This window comes from Notolepis coatsorum (genome assembly GCF_963971535.1).
Source record: "Notolepis coatsorum genome assembly, chromosome: 3".
Lineage (NCBI taxonomy): Eukaryota > Metazoa > Chordata > Actinopteri > Aulopiformes > Paralepididae > Notolepis > Notolepis coatsorum.
The window spans coordinates 199682277-199704580 of record NC_140167.1 but is presented as its reverse complement, the minus strand read 5'-3'; the positions used below and the strand labels follow the sequence as shown (position 1 = coordinate 199704580).

Genomic DNA, 22304 nt, shown 5'->3' with positions numbered 1-22304 from the left:
ACATGAGATATAAAATATATAAATTAGTACTACTGAGTAAACACAGTAATAACATAGTATCTTTGCTACTTTGCTTTCTAATGTTTGTTTCCCCACTGAAGCACTCTGCTCGCACTGCTGCCAACCTTCCAAACATGTCAACAGGAGAACGGGCTGATTTGCATAATTATATATATATATATTATATATTGTCTCTTGTTGCCATCGAACCAAAACCACTTATCTCCAAAAAGTTTACTTTTCAGGAATAAAAAAAAACTGACTCATTTTCAGTCAAACGTTGGCCTCGATGTGTTTCATAGGTCCTGGGGTCACGGCACTGGCTCACACGATAGAGGACCACTGGTTACCACGGTGTAAACTGTTCACAGCAAAAGAAGGTTTAAATGACCAAATGGTTTTCATCCAACAGAGACATTTGCTGGTGTTGCACAAAAACTTCAGCTATATTGGTATTTTCATTGTTTTAGTAAAATGGTGTTTTTTTTGGGCTGAGAATGTTTCATGGTCCAAAACACTGTATAGCCTTGAAAACTATGATTGATGGGGAAATCTGAGAGATTTGATCTATTTCTGGAAAGTTGGTTCAAGCCTCTGGCCTGGAAAAAGAAAGTTTGATATTAATTGAATGGTTTCTCTCAACCCTCCCCTCTATCCAGCTCAGCCAATGAGGATGGAGTCGGTCGTGGAGCAGGGGGTGGAGACCTTGACAGAGGCTGAGAGCCAACAGATCACCCAGGCCCAGCTCGCCACGCTGGCCCAGGTCTGTACTGCTACTACTACATACACAGGGGTGCAGTGCTGGGCATACGCGGTCAAACGACGTTTGGGCTTCGTCAATGAGGCCGAAGTGCGCGCATCCTATTATTATGCAAAGTCTAGGTGGTAAGTGCCAGTGCGACGACACAAAAATGACTCGCCGCCGGCACTTATCACCTAGACTTTGCATAATAATAGGATACCGACAACCAAATACAAGCCCTGTAGGTGGGGGGTTGCTTGATCTCTCGACTGGAAGGATGAGACAAGGTGTATCGTCTGTTCTGTGCGCAACCGAGGGAACATGTATGCGTGTGCGCGGGCGTTTGGCCCACGCTGGCCCAGGTCTGTACTGCTACTACTACATACACAAACACCCAGGCCCAGCTCGCCACGCTGGCCCAGGTCTGTACTGCTACGAAAATCGATTAAAAATAATAATAATAATAAATAAAGATTCTTTTTTTTCAAGGGTCACCTTTTATTTTACAAAAAGTGATGTTTGGTGAAAGTTAGATTTGCACTTTAATAATCCCAATAGGGAAATTTATTCTTGTTTGATCAAGAGCAGGGGTAGGCAACCCTAGGCACGCGTGCCTGCATTGAAATATTATAGTGAAATATTTTGCACTGTTGTCGCATTTATCTTGTTGAAATCCTCCCACAGGTTTTTTTTGTTTGTTTGTTTTTAACTTATTATGGATTGAAAACTGAAAACCTTAATGCACAGTAACTGAACTCAATATTTTCTCAATAAGTTCTGGTAACTTATTATTATACATTTTTTTTACAGTGTAGTCTTGCGATCAATCAAAACTTATTTACACGATATACCTCACATTCACCCTCCATTCACATCCTGGTGTTCTCCATTAGGCCTGTAGGTGGAGCTATGACAGCACACGTACAGTACACACACCGATGGTGTGTGATGTGTCCAAAAATGAATGGGCAAATGTGAGTGAAATGGTCGCACTGTATGCAGCTGTTTGATACAACCATCATAATAATATTGTTAATAATAACAATAACAGTAATGATGTAATAATGTAAAAATTATCATAAAAAATACCTGATTATGAGAAAAAAAATTACGATGCATGGAATATTGTTGAGGCACACTAGTTACAACTATATTTCAAACAGGCACTCCATGTCAAAAAGGTTGCTGACCCCTGATCAAGAGTAACCTTTTATATATATATTATTATAAAAAAAATGTAAGTGAAGATTGGTGAAAGTTAGGTTTGCACTTCAATCCCAATAGGGAAATTCATCTTGGTTTGATGTTTTTTTTGTGTAAAATAAAAACAAAGGTTATTTATTTGAATGATTTCTAGTTTTCAAGAGAAAAAAATCGATTAAAATCGTAAATCGGATAAAAAAATAAAAATCGGAGATTTTATTTTTAGGCCATATCGCCCAGCCCTAAGTCTTAGCCTGCGTGAAGCCTTCCTCATATTCCCTAAAGACCACTCTTCTATAGGAGGGACCAGACCTGGGCCCTCATGCATCAATGTGTTCTACGCACAGATCTGTGCTTACCCTGTGCGTACGATCATTTCTAAGCAAAGAGTGGGATTCATCAATTTGAACTTGAACTTGACTTCGTGCGTACATCTACGCACAGGTCAGACCTGGCGTACCTAGCGCCCAGTGGTAGAATATATTATTACAACAAGGAAATGAGCTTCTGTGCATAATAACACTGGCACGTTCTGTACGAACCGTAGTTCATTATAGTTCATTGTAAAATAGCAACAGTAGTGTAATTATGGTCAAAACCCTATAAATAGCATTTGGAATAATAGATCTTTCTCTCAGAATGAATGCAGCATGGTTTATATAGCGTTATCGGAATATACGGGGTGTAGGCTACTGACTGACTGCGCTCCGCGTAGCTTGATTGATTGATTGAAAAGTTTATTAACAGATTGCAGAATGGGTACAGTACAGTACAGCTCAGTACATACAATTGTTAAGGGGATGCAGACCAGAGAAAGACTTTCGTCTTGTTTACATCAGGGTCCCCCATTTTCAATTCAACATATATGACATACACGCAGGGCTTGACATAAACTTTTTGGCTCACTAGCCACTGTGGCTAGTGGTTTTCCAAAGTCACTAACCACTCAGCATTTTCACCAGCCAAAAATCACCACACTAAATAATTTTTTCATCAATACGTTCCCATTTTATAGCGTGATGATGAATAGGTTTAAAATCAAAATGCATATGATCAATCAATTCAAAAACACTCTCAAAGAACACCCACGGGAGACTGCAATTCGAAACTGGCCCCTACAAATGTCCTAACCCAGTTGTACAGTAAATTACCAAGTATGGTTTTGTCAGTATTCCAATGTACAGTGTACAGTGTCCCCCACCCCCCCCTACCCAACCCCCCACACCCCCACCTCCAATTAATTTGGGGTCGCAAAAGGTATTCCATGCGATCTGATGAAGGCATAGCTTCACGCTAACAGAAAAAATAGGCCTGAATGAAAAAAATTAACATCCGGTCTGAAAACAAGGAGTACTCCATTCTTGAGACAGCACCACTACCAGGATCTGGCCGGTAATGCACTTTTCCGAATTGTTGTGGGAGTTGTAGTATTATGTAGTATCACTTGGATTGACTTAATTATTGCAGATGCCTTTTGTAGACTACAATGTTTTTTTTTTTGGCCGGTAGAATGACGGAGTTACCGGCCACGGCCGAATTCTACCAGCATTTGCCCGGTGGTCAGGTGTTAATGTCAAGATACACGACATACAGATAGACAGTACTGCTACATCTATACATTTATGACATACCAGACTGTACACTGTACATTGGAATACTGACAAAGCCATACTTGGTCATTTACTGTACAATAGGCTTGGGCGGTATGACGGTATTACGATATACCGGGGTATTTAGAAATACCGACGGTATTGAAAATCAATACCGTCAGTCACCGTCAAAATCACAGATGCGCTTCAGCTTCTATTACAGTGAAACGGAGTTTTGAGTGTAGTGCACACGCGCGCCAGCAGAGGGCAAGACCAGTCTAGTGGAGCGAGTGGGTCACAACGGTGTTCACGTTTTACGGTAATGTTGCGACAGTGCTGTGAAAATACCGTAAAGCGTTGTGACAAGAGTTGGTGTGTGTTGTTGTGGAGTGGTGCACTGGTGGAGCAAGCAAATAATCCGTCTCTTATTATATGTGAACTAAAGAGTACAAGGTTTACACAACAGCCCCCACCTGCCTTTTTATTGTATTTGTATCGTCCTGTACTATCCGCTGTCAGCTGTTTATCTCTCTCTGTGAGCTACTGAGCTTGATTAGCTAGCGTTAGCTCACGCTAACTAGCGTTAGCTCTGCGGCTAATCTTAGATTACCCTGAACTAAATCAATGACTAGGTTATAAAGCATTCGAGTAGTTTTCACTGCACATAGAAGTAGCCAAACAACGGGAGCATTTCGGGAGCATATGACCAAAACTCATGCAATTTTGAGCCCTTAACGAATCAAATAGTCTGCCAAGGCTAGATGCTAACGCAGTAACGCTAACGGTGCAGGCTTCTGACTACCAATCTGAGAGCTGACGATGATTTGTTTACTTGGTAACACGGGTTGCCACCCCCCCCCCCCCCCCCCGCTGATGAAAATGAAAGTCATACCGTCAAATACCGTGCACCGGGGTATTATGTGATAAAGGTATAATGTTGTGAAAAAAAGGATACCGCCCAAGCCTACTGTACAACTGGGTTAGGACATTTGTAGGGGCCAGTTTCGAATTGCAGTCTCCCGTAGGTGTTCTTTGAGAGTGGTTTTGAAAGTGGGTAGTGATTCACATTCCTTTACAGGACTTTGGGTAGGGCGTTCCACATTGATGTGGCATAATTGCGAAACGTGTTTAGTCCCTTGTTTGAGCCGAATCTGGGTTTAACATGATTTGTGGAGCTCCCTCTGGTGTTGTGATCGTGGTATTCACTGACCTTTGGGAAGTATTTTTGACATGTACATGGGTACCTTGGTCGTGTAGTGTATCTTGTAGACCAGGCCCATTGCAAGTTGCTGTACTCTGTCGTCTACTCTAAGCCATCCTAGGTTGTCAAAGTGGGCAGGGGGAAGGTTGGTTCTAGGAGTAAGGTCAAGCAGTAGTCTGACTAGTTTGTTTTGAGATGTTTGTAATTTAGTTTTTAGTGCCTTTGAGGTGCTTTGGTACCATGAGGTGCAAGCATAGTCGTAGTACCCTTGAATGAGTGCTCCTGCCAGAGTCTTCAGGGTATTCTTGGTTACCAGAGAGGAGATCCGGTACAAGAATCGAGTTCGTTGGTTGCCTTTTTTTATTACATTGTATGCCATTTTGTCACAGGAAAGATTTGCCTCTAGGATGGAACCCAGATAGGTAATTTCATCTTTCCTTGTGACAATATTGTCACCCACTGTAACTGAGAAGCCGTCGGTCTTGCTGAGTTTGTTATTGTGTGATCATGACCACAGAGCCATTCATAACAAAAACCTAATTTCGTCGTGACACTAACCAATTTTCAAATGCGTGTATATGACACTCCAACATTGATAGCAAACAAGTATTCAAATCATTAGTAAGAATAAATTGTGTTTCTGGTATTAACCATTTCACTGCAAGTTAACGCGGTATTAATGCGTTATCGCCCGATTCTATTAACGCCACTATTTTTTTTAACTCACGATTAACTTTTAAGAAATGTATTTTATTTTGTATTTTCTTTTAAACTTTTTTGTTACTTTTTTTTACTAGACTTCACTCAGGTGTATTATTGATGCTCTCATTGATACTATGTTTGTTTCTGAAGTGTGTGTGTGTGTGTGTGTGTGTGTGTGTGTGTGTGTGTGTGTGTGTGTGTGTGTGTGTGTGTGTGTGTGTGTGTGTGTGTGTGTGTGTGTGTGCGTGTGCGTGTGTGTGTGTGTGAGAGATATATAGAGAGAGAGGGGGGTGAGAGAGGTGAGGAAGGGGCAAGAGAGAAAGAGAGCTGGAAGAGTGTGTGTGTGAAAGAGAGAGGGGGGGTGTGTGATTACTCAGCCCTTGTGTGGGTGAATGTAACAAGTTCCTAACGTTTTCTTTCCCCTATTATTTCATGCACACTTTATTCATTGTTTTAAATGATTATTTTCTTTTAAGTTATTTTGTGCATCACTCTGTTTTGAATTTGATGCAAATCTGCAATGCATGAGGGTCATCCTTTTGTGTTAAATGGCTGCATAAAGCAAGCATTTGTTGACTCTCATGTTGATAAGAGTATTCAAACTTGGAACTTGAAAAAGATCTGTTTAAGGTATACATTTGTATGCGATTAATTTGCAATTAATCGTGAGTTAACTATGGATAATCATGCGATTAATCTAGTTAAATATTTTAATCGATTGACAGCACTAATAAATATATAAATGTATATTATATACAGTATGTACAGCATTATTGTACATCATACAGAGTACTGTACCATTTGATTCAGTGGCAACAGAAACAGCTGATGAGCAGACTCCTCTGAGCTGAACAACATGGCAGTCAGTCAATAGAGCAGCGGTTCCCAAACTGTTTTGGCCATGCACCCCCGTCACCCCCCGACCTAGCTGACGCACCCCCCAATGCCCAACATAAAAAAGACAACATGTGATGAAATACACAAAAAAAATTATCTCACCGATTCCACATATTATTTTTACGCACAGTTATTGTTATGTTTGAAGGCTCACGGTGTTCCATTAAGGATACCAATTGTACACCACAGATACCACAAATTCTTCTATGAAAGAGAGACATCGAGAGGTTTTGTATCAGATTTTTATCATCAATTACTAACGTCCTCGTATGAAACCCTTCACCTAGACTCAGTCTGGAGGAGGGATATACCAGACCTGGAAAAAGATTTTGATTGGCAAGAAGCCTGGGCAAATGTTCGACTTGCATCAAGGAACCCGGACCATCAACAAATCAATCTTAACTATATTCACAGGACATAAGACTGAACAGAATGGGTCTTAAACAAGACTCCAAATGCTCCTTATGTACAAATGGGGACGAGGGGACATTTATGCACATGTACTGGGACTGCCCACCAGTTAAGATATTCTGGAAAGAAGTGACCCAGCAATTATCAAATCTCTTAACTCTGAATATACCTGTACACAGGGACCAAAACTAAAGCCCGCCGCCCGCCAGGGGCGGTCTGTTTTTACCTTTGGCGCATGACACTTAGAGGGCTGCCCGCCGTGTGGCGTGTAGACGTGTAGTTCATAACGATACTCTTGTGAGAGTACAGATTATAGCCGCTCGTCTTTTTTTTCTCCGCCGCGAGATCGTTAAAAAACTACAAGTCCCACATCGCACTCAAGTCAACGGTCCAATCACAGTAGAGTGACGTGACTGGTTTCATGAGAAAAAAAAGCAAATGACCAATCGGAAGCTATCATTTGGCTTGTTTACTTCCGTCTGCTCTAGTCTATATCGGACCTCCACGAGCTAACGTTACTGTTTAAACAATGACCCAGTCAACTATTCACTTTTAGTTTAATACATGACGAGGCATTGTCTAACGGTATCTAGCTGGCTAGCTACTGATAGCTGCTGATATCAACAAATGCTCCAGCAATAGTCTACTCGAGTGCATAATACCTCCGTTCCCTCGTTAGCTCGCGTTAGCTAGCTCACGTTAGATCGAAATGTCCCAGTAAACTAAATTGTCTTAACGTTATCTACCGGGCTAGCAGTAGCTACAGATAGCTCCTGATATCAATGTCTTATAACATTGATTGAATGCGTATTCTAGCTGAGGGCATGTTGAATGTGATTTGACAAAAGAACCGTAACGTAACGTTATAAATAGGGTCCAGCTGCATCGCCGGAGAATCCTTGCATGCTGAATGTAGGGTCTAGCTGAATATAGGGTCTAGCTGCAGGGCCGGAGAATCCTTGCTGGAGCTGGAGGCTACTCAAGTATACACACAGACAGTGGAGCTGTTTGCAGATAGCAAGCATTTTGACTTATTGCGTGGTGGCGATGTCTCGCAGATAATACAACTACAAGTATGATTATATAATATATATTTTATTTAAAAAAATTTTTTATATAAAATATATATATATATTTTTTAATCAAAAAAAATTTGGCAGGTAAGAAATATGCTTGGCGGGTAGACTCTTCCCATCTACCCGCCACTGGCCGGTGAGTCAAAAAGTTAATTTCGCTCCCTGCCTGTACACCCCTCTGTATTACTGCTGAATGATGTTTTTGAGTGTGCAGTAACTATACAGCTAAAGAGATTGGTTTTATCTGGTATCACAGTGGCTAAAAAGCTGATAGCATCACGATGGTTTCAACCGGAAAAAATGTGCCGGAAGGTCTGGATTCTTAAATATCTCGATGTGATTTATCTAGAAATATCTACAGCAAGAATTTTGGGTCTCAATGAATCCAAAATGACAATGTGGTTAGAAGTGGTAGAGAGAATAAAAGCTAGCATATAATGGCAGTGTCTGGTTAGGAGCGAGTGATAATGGATGGATTATCCAATGGGGGGTCCGGGGGGGGGGGGGGGGTGCGAGCTAGAGCATATGTGTGTAGGGTATTAGGGGTATATCTTGTATAAGACATTTAACTAAATGGTGATTGCATTGGATGTGCACTGTTAATTAATGCTTGTATATCTAATCTTGTGTTGTCACGTTTGTTTATGTGTTTGTTTAAAAAATAATAAAAAAATTAAATACAAAAAAAAGACAACACAGTATTCATAGGCGCACTAAAGGCATCTGTTTTTTTTTTACTTTTTCCCCCTTTCTTTTTCCATTTTTCTCCCATCCCAATGTTAGTCGTTGGGATTCCCAATCCCCTACCTGTTCGTTGCGTTGCTTCCTCCGACACATGTGTAGCCAATCCCCACTTCTTTTCACCTGGCAGCGCGGACTCTCACTGGGAGAGTGTAACGTGTGGAAGGGTCACACTACCTCCCCCAGGATCCGACCTCGCTGTGCAGGCGCCCCGACCGATCTGTAGGAGTCGCTGTTTTACAACGACCAGGACCCACCCTCACCGGCTTCCCACCCGCTGACACTTCGAATTGTGTTAGTATGGACAGTCGGCCAACCCGGAAGCACCACAGCTGGATTCGATCCCACTGTCTCTGTGGTGGTGGGCAGACGCTTAGAAAGGCATCAGGTTTAATCCAATAAGAACACATACCAAAGTGCAGTAGGCCTATGAGCTCTCACGTTCACAACAATTGGGAGAATAATAATATGAAACCAAGTAAACATTATCCTCACAACAATTAACCAGCTATATCAATAAGCAACAGTTATTAAAACATGTAGGTAACACCAGTCATTTTACTCAAATTGCAACAAATAAAATACCTCACACGAAATCAGACAAAAATTTGAATTACTGGCATAGGCTCAGAAACAGATTGGCCAAAAACAAAACGCATTTTCATGGATTTTCAAGTGCAGTGGCCTGCAGAAAGAGAGAGCGAGGGGGCAGAGAGAGGGAGTGGAAGGGAGAGAGAGAGAGAGAGAGAGAGACAGGATTATTCCCAGTATGCCTGAGATGAATCATTGTGATTGCTTTTGCTTGGGTTTATGTTTTTTTCTCTGTTATGTGGAGTCATGTTCTACCTGCGTTTAATTTTAAATGAATATATTAAAACCAGCACTAACCTGGTAGCAATAATAATATTGATGGTTAATTACTTGCCCCCGGGCGGGCCGTCACACACTTGAGCGCACTTCGCGGCACTTTGCCTTCGTCTCTCGGCTTAATGCTACGGATGGGCGGCATCTGTGCACAAAGCTCTGCGAAGTTTGGCGATTTGGCAATTGAAGACAGTTTAATGCGCAAGTCCTTCTCAACATCATGCAGTCTGGCGATATTTTGTCTTCACTGCTGTGAGCAGAGAATCCAGCCTCGCAATTGGCGAAGGACATTACAATCCTCACGGCTTGCTTTGCCAGCTGTACAGTATGCTGTCATTGCCTCGGTCCAAACATCCACAAGTGGCTTTCGTTTGAACTGCAGCAGCAGCAGCTCCATCAGATTTAGTTTTTGATTGAATACTTTATTTTGACACAATCGTAGGACAAACATTAAAAGAAAAAAAAACAATAACAGTGTCAACACGCTGGTCAAAAATGGATAAAACACAATAAAGCCAAGGCTTGTTTCCATTGTGGTCCATACATGGGACATAAAAAGGCACAAAAACACGAATGGACATGTTGTACACGAGACATGACACCCTAAAAATAAGAACAATAACACCTAACCTGACAACTCATACAGTCAACTAATGTTAAAAGGAAAGAAAAAATCCGCAAACCCTTAAAAGCAACTCATGATAAAAAGACCAAGTTATGATAAAAGAGATAAAAACCATATTAAGACCAATTTGAGTTGAGTTCAGGAGTTTTATGAATGTTGGCAGGGCATTCCACATTACCGTAGCAGAGTAAAAAAAATCATCTTTCCCCATGCATGTCCTGACTCTCGGCGGGACCAGGTCCGTGGGGCTTCCTCTTGTGGCGTGTTTGTGGACATCTCCTACTTTATTAAAATAATTTACTAGGTACTTGGGGACCGTTTCTTTCAGTACTTTAAAAACCAGAAGCATTTTAAGCTGGTGTACCCTTTCATCAACCCTAAGCCATCCCAGACTGCTAAAGTGGGCTGGCGTTAGGTGAGTCCCAGACTGTTAAAGTGGGCTGGCGTTAGGTGAGTCCCTGACTGCTAAAGTGGGCTGGCGTTAGGTGAGTCCCAGACTGTTAAAGTGGGCTGGCGTTAGGTGAGTCCCAGACTGCTAAAGTGGGCTGGCGTTAGGTGAGTCCCAGACTGCTAAAGTGGGCTGGCGTTAGGTGAGTCCCAGACTGCTAAAGTGGGCGGGCGTTAGGTGAGTCCCAGACTGCTAAAGTGGGCTGGCGTTAGGTGAGTCCCAGACTGCTAAAGTGGGCTGGCGTTAGGTGAGTCCCAGACTGCTAAAGTGGGCTGGCGTTAGGTGAGTCCCAGACTGCTAAAGTGGGCTGGCGTTAGGTGAGTCCCAGACTGCTAAAGTGGGCTGGCGTTAGGTGAGTCCCAGACTGCTAAAGTGGGCTGGCGTTAGGTGAGTCCCAGACTGCTAAAGTGGGCTGGCGTTAGGTGAGTCCCAGACTGCTAAAGTGGGCTGGCGTTAGGTGAGTCCCAGACTGCTAAAGTGGGCTGGCGTTAGGTGAGTCCTAAAGTGAAGGTTGTGCAGGAGTCTCACTAGTTTGTTTTGGGAGGTCTGGAGCTTTGTCTTCATGTGTTTGGAGATGTTGCTGTACCATGAAGTGCAAGCATAGTCAAAGTGACATTGGATGAGGGCTCCAGCTAGGGTCCTCAGAGCGTTCCTATTTTATGAAAGAGGAAATTCTAAATAAAAATTCGTTTTTTTGATGATCGATCAGCTGTTGCTGCTGTTGTAGTGACAGGAGGGGAAACTTCAAATGGTCTGAATCCAGGTCTGAGCATAGCTGTCAACATTGGCAGGAGACAAAACGTGTACATTTTAGCCACGCCCCTTCCCCCGGCCCCACCCCCTCAGCCCCGCCCCCTCCCACCGGCCCCGCCCCCTCCCAATGGAGCTGCCTCGTCGCTGCCATCTGCTGGTCAAAACCTGTATGTACCCAGCCATTCGTTGTAGGGTAAACTTTTCCTACTTTAAGTGTAAATGCTATGTAAATGATGGTTTTGTTGAACATTTGTATTTAACAGGAGAGAAACTGTATTCAAAGAAAGCTATTAAAATAGTCTTTGAATCTAAATATACTTTCTTTGTGTTGATTTTACATTAATTCCATGATTTTACTCAAGTAAATATCTGTTACAAAATCCGGTTTTATGTAGAAAAATGCTGTTTTTAATCTAGATTAATCTAGATTGATTACAGAAAATTGTGAGATTGATTAGTTAATTTTTTTTTATCTATTGGCGGCGCTGGTGTATATATTATATATGTGTATGTGTACAGGGGTGCAGTCGTGCACACACGCGGTTACACGGCGTGTTATTAGTAGTCACTCAGGGCAGAAGTGCGCGCAATGATAAGTACCCGGCCGTTGTAGAAAGCTACCCGGCCGGCGGCCGGCACTTCTCACCTAGACTTTGCATAATAATAGGAACCTATGAGAAGGTGGGGGGCTGCTTGATCTCCATTGTTATGCATAATAATCATCTGTTCTGTGCGCAACTGAGGGAACATGTATGCGCGTGCACGGGAGCGTGCATGCACGTGGCGTGTAACCAGTTCCCATATTACGACTGCACCACTGTATGTGTATATATGTAATGTGTGTATATATGTCAGAGAATCAGCCCCTTGCGTCCTTAGTGTATAGCATTATGACATGGTGTATGTTTGTTCATTGATGTGACAGTGTCTGGCAACATACTGTTTGTGTTCTTTTTATTTCTTTGTATTCTGATTTGTATTGATGTGTGTTTGTGAAACTATAAAAGCTGAAAATAAAATATTATAAAGTGTAAATGCTATAAAAATACAGTAAATTACATTTTATCAAAATATTAACCATTAAATAAAGGTTGTAATCTGTAAATGTATTTGATTTGACTGTAAATGTTATGAATTGAAAATGGGGGAAGTCCTTCTCTGGTCTGCATCCCCATAACAATTGTGTATTGCGCAATACTGTATTGTACCCATTCTGCAATCTGTTAAATTTAGCAATCAATCAATGTATTACCATAGTGTCTTTATACCTTCATCACTGTAGGCTACATATTAATACTACAACTCGTTAAAGCTATAAAAAATACCTATGGTCATTAATTTAGCAGTGGGAATATCATTTTTGGAACAGTGTGTGTGTCTACAGAGAAAAGTGAGATAGAAAAAAAGCCAATGCGATTTTGTGTTTTTCCTCAATATCTCTGCAATGCCTGCGAGTTACCAGTAACTGTATTTGTCATACCATGACAATTCACGACAACTTTTAAAACGGATCAATTTATATTTATAAATCGCATTCAGGAAATTGGGCGTCAGAGTGAAGGCATGCTCTCCGTGGAGGAATGGGAGGAGGGGACGCGTGAACCTTAGGGGACGACAGGGGAGGCGCAGACAGTGGTGCAGTGCTGGTATAACTCGGTATAACGGCGTTATACCTCGGTCACTGAGGCTGAAGTACGCGCAATCGCTTTTTACATGGCATTATCCAACCGGACTCCCGGAGAAGCATGCAGCTGCAGAGCCGCAGAGCCAGCGGCGCTCTCTGGGCCGCGCGCTGACGGCCGCGCTGTGAGGCAATAGTATCCAGCTGCAGGACGAGAGCAGCCAAAAAATAACTGTGCATGCGCACGCGCGTGGAGCGTTTGACCTACTGTCAATTTGCCACTGCACCACTGGGCGCAGAGCAAACGGCTGTTCACCAACACATTTACACATTCCTGCATCACATACAGTAACTTTGTATTGTTTTATCCACAGAAGATTTGCAAACCTTTTGTTCCAGAGACAAAAGCCACAGAGTGGGCAATCAAGAGACACTGGCTAAGTTGATTTGACACCCTCAGTGCATCAGTCTCTCCCCTGAGCTCTGAGCTTTATCCGGTCGCTGTTCTTATTCTTCTTCGGGTCGCAACGGTCTGACTTCCTGTGATAACGTTCTAATCTACACTGCTGCCACCTGTCGTCACGGAGGGGAATTGCAGCCATTTTGTAAAATGTAATAAGTACAAAATACGTGCCAATTCCGTGAACCGTGAACAGGGCGTGAAGAAGGTTGAAAAAACAGGAGAATCCCGGGAAAAACGGGAGGGTTGACAGCTATGGGTCTGAGATCTATCCATAGGTGGGAAATATGTCGGTATTCTGCTCAGCGAGTTGGTTGAGGTGTTCTGTTATTAGGCCTTTTACAGGTTCACCCATGACAACTTTGTTTCATCTCCAAGAACGCGTGAAGTGTAGGGATTAAACACATGAGCATAATATACGCTGCCTGCCACAATAATAGTGCACCGCTCGCGCGCCTATGGCCTTTTGGCAGGAAGTAAAGTGCATTTTGGATACATATTTTTTTTTATTATTATTATTAAAACATACGTTTTTTATTAAAAAGTTGCGTCAATTTCATGATTTACACAGTGAAAATCCCCATTTGAAATAATGTATATTAGTTATATTTATTAGTAAAATAACACCATAGCACCGCCATTAGCCTTTTCATGTCACGCATGAGGGCACTCACGCACCACAGTTTGGGAACCGCTGGTCCAGAGCAGTGGTTCCCAAAGTGGGGGTCGCGAGCCGCCGCGGGGGGGTCGCCAGATGATTAAAAAAAAAATTATGTAGTCAGGCCAGTGTTTCTAGTTGCAGCGGCGCAATAGTTGGATAACCTAAGTGGGGAACTTAGTAGGAGATCACTGCAACTCACACAAGTTGGAGAACTATCTCTCTCTCTCTCCCAGGTCTCCATGGCGCAGGGCATGCAGGGTTCCACAGTGACGCTGGTCCAGCTGCCCAACGGTCAGACGGTTCAGGTCCACGGGGTCATCCAGGCCGCGCCCTCCGTCATCCAGTCAGGACCCCAGATCCAGGCAGTACAGGTGAGAGCACACACACATCCACACACACACACACACACGCACACACACACACACACACACACACACACACACACACACACACACACACACGCACACAGACACACACACACACACACCACTCACACACACACACACACGCACACACACACGCACAGAACCTGGTGGTGTTGTTGTTCAGCAGGGAGAATTCTGTCCTCTGGACCTGGTGAATGAATTAATAGTTTATTTTGAACAACAATAAAAATTATATATATATATATATATATTTATTATTTCTTTTAATATATTTACAAAGATAATTTGCTGTGAAAAGAAAAGGAAAAAGTAAGATAAAATAATAAACAAAACATAAGGTTATGTGTAACTGAGGGGTACAATTCCCTGACTGTATTGATAAGTATGGTATCATTAAACCACTACCGCTTTATGTACTTTAACTACTGGCCATACAGTACACGATATCTAAATATGATGAACACTTTCCCACAATGAAATCAGGTCCACACAAAGGTAATAATCAAATATTTAATATATAGCAAAGGGTACATATAATATTCACCATTACATTTATGATTTGAATGCACTTGTAAGGCAAATGAGTACTCGTAGGCAAATCAACACTGAATGTCCAATCTCTGGTTACGCAGGAAGCAAGTATACAACCTGGCTCTTAGGGAATTATAACGATGGCACACTTAATGATTATAGCTGGATATACTGTAGGGGACAAGGGGTTGTAAGCCGGTAGGGGGGGTAGGAGAGCCGTCGGCAGTATCCCGTCTGGTCAACGATGTCTAGGGAGACTTCAAGTACAGAAGACAGTGCAGTAGAATCTTGATCCACAGATGAATACACCTTGGCTCTCTTGTAGGCTGTAGCTGTAGCTGTAGCTCCACAATGAAGAAGACGCGAGGCGACCTCAGTCTGGTCTGAGTGCCGTCTCACCTTGACTCCTCTCGGGGTAAATCCAACACTCACCGGTGTTGGCGATTATCCGCTCCACAAATCAAAGTACCAAAGCAAATGTATATTCCATGCCGCATAGGGCTCAGCAGTCGTCGGGTATGTAATCAAATGTACAGGTCCACTCGGTCCTCGCCTAGAACTCCTCGGATGAAAGCACCACGTGTGGTCTGCCCAACCTGGTTAAGACTCTAGATAACACGAGGAAGCGATGGGGATGCTGCTCACTTTAGAACTCTAACCGCACGATGCACCATACATAATAGACTATTATTACTTAATAGAAATACGGTGCCAAACTCTGACAATTCAGCTATTAATTCGCACGAGGTCTCAATGCTATTCTAAGGCCAAACAGGCCATACTACACCGCACGCGGTATCGTGGGGTGAGGCTTCACGTTCTGTTACTTAGTTGGGTAGAAGGGTAAAGGACTAAGGGTCGTCTACATTTACTTGCGCCATATTTATATGCACGGTGAACAAATAGTGCCACTCTCTTTTCGGTAGCCGTATTCCTGCGCAGAGCCGGGGCTAGTAGGGACATGTTTCGTCGGTACCATTGAACTTGGCTCCAAGGGGCTTGTCTCCTGGCGCCAGGTCCTTGTCCAATAAGAGAATGAACTATTATGGGCTATAGTAGACTAAAGGGATATTCCGTGTATATGTACAAGGAATATACAAGGGATATCAAACGATATACAAATACTATTCAATATATATCCATAAATAAATATATATATTCGGTTTAATCTGATCCTTCACAACAGCCGCCCCCTAATTAGTCCCACCTAATTAGCTAAGCAGAGACAGATTAACCGCACTGTCCACTACTCAATGTCCGCTGTAAGGGTCAGTCAACTCACAAAGTCATAGGGTCATGGTCGTCATCGATAGTATCGGGGAGCCTTGGCAGTTCTATTAGCCTCGCCACGGGTCGGGTGTAGGTCCGCCCTTGGACGAGCACTTCAGCTGCTCGGACCTTTCCATTGGCACCGGTGATCACTTTGCTTACGCGGCCAGCCGGCCACATAGCTCGGGGTAGTGACTGGTCGATAATCATGACGACTGTTCCTTCTGTCAAATTGTCTCTCTCTTTTACCCACTTCTGGCGGGTCTGTAGAGACGGTAGGTAGTGGAGTAGGAAGCTGTTCCAAAATTTGTCAGCCAGTACTTGACTGTACCTCCACATTCTTCGGCCGTTCGCTTCTTCAGGCCTGTACATTGTCTGGGGTAGCGCGGGGTCCAGCCGCCCCATCAAGAGTGTGTTGGGGGTGACTGGGTCGACATCTGCTACATCACTTGAGACGTAACCGAGGGGCTTTGAGTTCAATACTCCCTCGATCTCCGTGAGGACTGTCATTAGGACTTCTTCCGCCGCGGTCTGGGCCCCAAGCACGGCGTACAGGGCTGTCTTTATGGAACGTACTTCTCGTTCCCAGGTTCCACCGAAGTGAGGTGCGTTCAGGGGATTAAACTGGAAGTCAATCTGGGATGGAGCGAGGTGGGTCTTAAGTTCTGGGCCCATAGCTTGGAAGCTCTCTCTCAACTCTCTTTCTCCGCCTTTGAAGTTTGTCCCGTGATCAGACAACAATGTAGACGGTTTTCCTTTCCGCGATGTGAATCTTCGGAAGGCCATAAGGAATGAGTCTGTGCTCATGGTTGGAAGGAGTTCGATATGTATCGCTCTGGTGGTCATGCATTTGAATACAATACCCCACCGCTTCTCGGTTCCTCTTCCTTTCTTTATATACAGCGGGCCAAAACAGTCCATACCGGTGGAGTGAAAGGGCTTGTCGCCGAGTCGGAGGCGACAGGGAGGTAGGTCGGCCATCCGGGGTATACTGGGCTGGGCTCGCCACTTACGACAGTCTAGACAGGTTCGCTGGAAGCGCCGCACTGCTTCTCTCCCTTGCAGTATCCAATAACGATGTCTGATCTCCGCAAAGACTCTCTCTGCCCCTGCGTGGTGCACATCCTCGTCGTATTTCTTTATAATCAGCTCTGTGACCTTGTGTCGGCTGTTCAAGACTATGGGGTACTTGACGTCATCCGGTAAGTCTGGGGCTCTCCGCAGACGACCACCCACTCTGATGAGACTATGGGCGTCGCTCTCGGGGGCTAGGTGGAGCAGTCTGCTGTCTGATGGGACGGACTTTGCTCCCTGTAGACAGGCTAGCTCATCGGGGAACGAGTCTCTCTGGGCTCGTTGTAGTAGAAGAAGTTCTGCTTCTTTGTAGTCAGCTGCTGAACTGTCAGTTGTGGGCTGAACCTCTGGGTGGTGCCACAGAAATGTCTTTAGCTGCGCACTCTGTAGGGTGAGGCAATCGTCTAGATCGGGGTCTGTGGGGACGAGTGTGTGTGTCAACCCACAGAACATAGGTTTCTTGTTCTCTGCCTCCTCTTTACTCGCCTCCCGTGGGGTGGGTGTAGGCCACTCTTCTTCCGGGAGCTTGAGAAACTCTGGTCCGTCACTGTAGAGGTTGTGACGGGTGAGGTCATCCAGGGACATTCCCCGGGTGATGACGTCAGCTGGGTTGTGTTTGGTGTCCACATACCTCCAGCTCGCTACTTCTGTTAACTCTTGAATCTCGGTGACTCTGACTCCCACGAAGACCTTGTATCTGCACGAATCAGACCGGATCCATGTGAGTACGGTCGTGGAGTCTGACCACAAGATTGTTCTTTGCACCGGGATGGTGAGTTCACGTTGGATTAACGTGGCGAGCTGCGCTCCTGCTAGGGCTGCGCAGAGCTCTAGACGCGGGATAGATTGTTGCTTTCGTGGGGCTATTCTTGAGCGAGCCAGGATGAAAGCAGTATGTATTTCTCCTCCCTCCTCTCGGGCACGCAAGTAGGCCACAGAACCGTAGGCTACTTCGGAGGCGTCGCTGAATACGTGCAGGTCGATCTTGCATGTCTCTGGCCTCACTGTGGGTGGGAAGTAGCTGCGGCGTATATTAACACCTGGGAGTGAGCGGAGTTCCGTCTCCCACTCTCTCCATGTGGATGCAAGGTGTTCGGGTATGGGATCGTCCCAGCCCTGGTTCTTGTCCCATAGCGCTCTTACAATCATCTTTGCCCTGGTGGTGTAAGGTAGAATACATCCCAACGGGTCATATTGTCTGGCGAGTGTTCTGTATACACTCCGTCTGGTGGTCGGTATTTCCGTCGACCTTCCCTGCTCCTTGGTCAGGGGTTTGTGTCTATAATGGAGCGAGTCTGTTTTGAAGCGCCAGACTAGTCCTAGTGTCATTTCTTGGGCTTCTCCTGGGATGGTCGTCATCCAGGTGTCGCTGCTCGCTGCCTTGTCCTCGGGGGAGAGGCTGCGCAGTACTTGCGGGTCGCTGCTGGCCCACTGCCTGAGATCAAAGCCGCCTTTGATCAGGGAGGCGCGGAGCTTGAGTAGGAGAGCCTCGGCTTCTTCTGGCGTCGAGACGCTTTGTAAACAGTTGTCCACGTAGAAACTTTTTTTCACACTTTGTTGGACCTCTTCATCTGCTGCTGGGTCCTCTGCGACGTGTTTTTGTAGTGCAAACGTAGCACAGCATGGGCTGCATGTGGTTCCGAAAGGGAGGACTTCCCATTGATAGATGGCTGGGTGCTCGTCTCCGATCCTCTCTCTCCATAGGAACCGCAGCAGGGGCTTGTCCTCCTCCACTAGTCTCACCTGCAGGAACATCCCTTTGATGTCGCCGCTGATAGCCACCTTGTCCTGGCGGAAGCGTAGTAGCACGCCTAGTAGGGAGGGGCCGAGTGTTGGGCCGGCCAAGAGTTCTTTATTGAGATTTTGTGATCCGATCTGGTAGCTGCAGTTAAACACAATACGATCCTTGCCGTTGTGGTGGACCTTGTGGTGCGGCACGTACCATGATTCGGTCGTCTGATCAGCCTCTTTAATGTCAATTTTCTTTATGTGTCCCGCTGTGATTAGCTTGTTAATCTCAGCGCGGTACACAGCTTCTTGAGCGGGGTCTTTGGCTAGGCGCCGCTCTGTGTTCAATAGATACCGCTCCGTCGCCTCTTTTGTGGTGTGAAAGGTGGGCATTCCCTCTCGCCTCAGGAGTGGAGTTGCGTATCTCATCACTCCGTTGACGTTGACTCTCTTTGTCCCGTGCTCGAGGAGGGCTATAGCGTAGATATCTTCCTTAGAACGAATGTCTTTCTTTTCGTTCTTAAAGGGCATTGTCTCTAGTGTCCATAGCCTCTCGACATGCTGCAGGAGTGTGGTGTCTCCTTCCGTCGCTCTGGAGTGGAGGCAGCTAGTGGCTGCTGTTCGGTTAAGAGACTTGGCGAGGGGGCCTTGTAATGTCCATCCTAGGCGGGTCTCGACTGCTGCAGGGCAACCTCTGGGTCCTGTATGGACCCGGTCTATCGGGACTATGAGGTCTGCATGGTCGGAGCCTATCAGCAGGGTCGGGGTGGCACCGTCTATGAGCGGGATAGGGAGTTGACGCAGGTGCACATATTTATCCATCAGCTTGGCGATGGGGTAGGTGTACTGCGATAGTCCTATTTCTTGGCTGGTGAAAGCATTAGTAATCCTATACCGTCTCTCGGGCTGCCCGCTGGCTGCGATAGTGAAGGAGACATTCTCGCCCTTTATCGTCTTTAGATCTCTTCTTATTGTCCGAATCGTCATCTGGTTCTCGCTCCCCCGCAGCCCCAGCTGGGCCGCAGCGGACGCGAGGAGAAGGGTCTTCTCTGACCCGTCGTCAAGGACGGCGTAAGTGTCCATTACCTTATCTTGGTAACTCAGTGTTACGCGGACCACCTTTAAGAGCACCTGGGCGCCACTGCTGCTAGCGGGGTCAATGTACATAACACTTGCCTTTGTGCTGCTGGATGGTGCAGGCTTTCTTCTGTTACTGTCGTGTAGGACATCTAGGTGTGCTCCGTCACACCGACTGCACCTCTTCTTTAGGCGGCACTCGGCTGCCATGTGATTGCGCGCACATCGGTAACAGCGCCTGTTGGACTTTATCCATTGACTCACTTCTTCTGCATTCATCTTTGTGAACAGGTCACATTGTGACAGCCAGTGTTCCTTCTCGCAGTACGGGCACACCATCTTCCACTTCTCTTTTCTCGAGGGGGTACTGTGGTTCTTACTGCTCGGTACTGATTCTGATTGGTGCATGACAGTCACCGATCTTCTTCCATCGTTTATTCTCCTGGGTCCCTCTCTGGAGCTTGGTGTGCTCCGCCCGAACGTATCCAGTCGTAGGCTGCTGACTTCTCTCGCCAGGAAGTCGGCTAGATCGAGGAGGGATGGTTCGGGACCGTTAGGATCACGGTGGTCTCTCTGCCGCCTGAAGCGCTCTTGTCTGGCGGGTGGCAGCTTCTCTAAAATCATCTCGACGTTAGAGTTGGCGTATAGCTCGTGCATACCCTTTTCCCGTTGCGCTCCCAGCATCCCTACCAGGGACTGCACTTTTATAGACAGGTCGTCTAATGAGCGATTGTCTGTTGCTGGGGGTAGGCGGTCAATATGCCTTATCTCTTGGATTACGTAATCCCATATACGTCCATATCTCTGGTCCAGCGCTGCTAGAGCCGCGGTGTATGGGGTCGTAGAGGTGGCATAGGCTAGCGCTATATTGTGCGCTCGCGGTACTTTCAGGTGCTTCAGTAATATTGCATACTTGTGGCGTTCATTAGCGACATCCACCATCATTGTCTCTAAGCACATCCGGAGCTCCGTGTACTGTGCTCGATTCTCATAGGTGAAGTCTGGAAACGTCGGTGTGGCAATGTATGACGCCGTGGATGGCTGATACATCGGCGAGCGTTGGGGGAGAGACCTCCTAGGCGAGTCTCCTCTTGCGCCTCTCTGTGGGCTGGTACCGGCAGGGTACCATGGCCCGCTGGTCCAGGTGCTATTCCTCGGGGCTGGTCGTGCGTCATGCTCACCCGTGAATAGAGTCGGGGGTCTGTAGCGCAGCGCCGCGGGGGTATAGCCTGGGCTGTACTGGACCTCCTGGTCCGGTGGAGTACTGTGCTGTCGTCGGGCTTGGTTCTCCTCCTCTCCCTCTTCTTCTTCTATCAGGTCCTCTAGATCCTGTAGTCGTTTATTTAGCTTCTCCGCAGTGTATGCCGCTCCTTCCTTGTAGCTGGGTCTCGCTTGGACCGGTCGGGGAAGGGGGTCTGCGGGGGGTATAGGCTTGGTCTGTTGGTCAAGTTCAGGGTCGCTTGCTCGGTTAGGAGACGCTGCCCTTGACTGTTGTCTCGACAAGTTCCTTGAACCCCTGGCGGAGGGAGAGGGTGTTGCCTTGAGGATCAGCTGCTCCATTAGCTGCGCTTGTAGTCTGTCGCGCTCGGCTTCGCGCTTGGTGAGATCTGCTTCTCTTTGGGCACCGGCAGCGGCGCGCTGGGCGTCGGCCCGGTCTCTTGCCATATTCTCTTCCGTCTGAAGGCGTCTCATCTCCAGGCGTATGCGCTCTTCTTCGCTCCGTTGCTGTGTCTGGAGTCGATCGCGTTCACCCTGAAGTCGATCGCGTTCACCCTGAAGTCGATCGCGTTCGGTAGAGGCTGTCAGGCTGGCGAGGAACGCCTGTGATAGCATCCTCTCCGCTTCGCTGGGGGAAGACGGTTGTAGAGGTGAGCCGCTCCTGGCTGTACTCGTTGGGGAGTCCTGGAGCTCTATTTCCTCGGCGCTCTCCTCCTCTTCTTCCGTGCAGAGTTCTCTCTCTGTAGGGTTGTCTTCCTCCCGGGGCTGGTCGGGGACTACTTCTTCGGTATTGGCGGGGGGTAAAGGCATGTCAGCTCCCTCCTGGTCCCCACGTGAGCTTGGTCAGTTACATTAGAACCCACTAGGGCCTCTGTGGTCGGGGTAACCTGGTCGTTAAGGTCAGACATAATTTTACTTTCTACTTTTACCGCGTTTACCGTTTGTCGAAGGCTAGGTAGTTGACTGACAGCGTAATCCTCTAAGTACTGAGGTGTCTGTCGTCTGCGCCGCGGGCGTTCTACGTTAG

General features: G+C 46.0%; 1 protein-coding gene across 1 annotated transcript in view; it reads left to right on the top strand.

The window, feature by feature from the left end:
• The window catches only part of LOC311226128 (cyclic AMP-responsive element-binding protein 1-like), a 122874-nt gene that overhangs the window by 67096 nt on the left and 33474 nt on the right, over positions 1–22304 (top strand). Inside the window, exons 2-3 of the mRNA XM_084311502.1 lie at positions 660–763; positions 14228–14365. Coding sequence (XP_084167628.1) covers positions 668–763; positions 14228–14365 — 234 coding nt within the window. The 5' untranslated portion in view covers positions 660–667. The remainder of the gene's footprint in view (positions 1–659; positions 764–14227; positions 14366–22304) is intronic.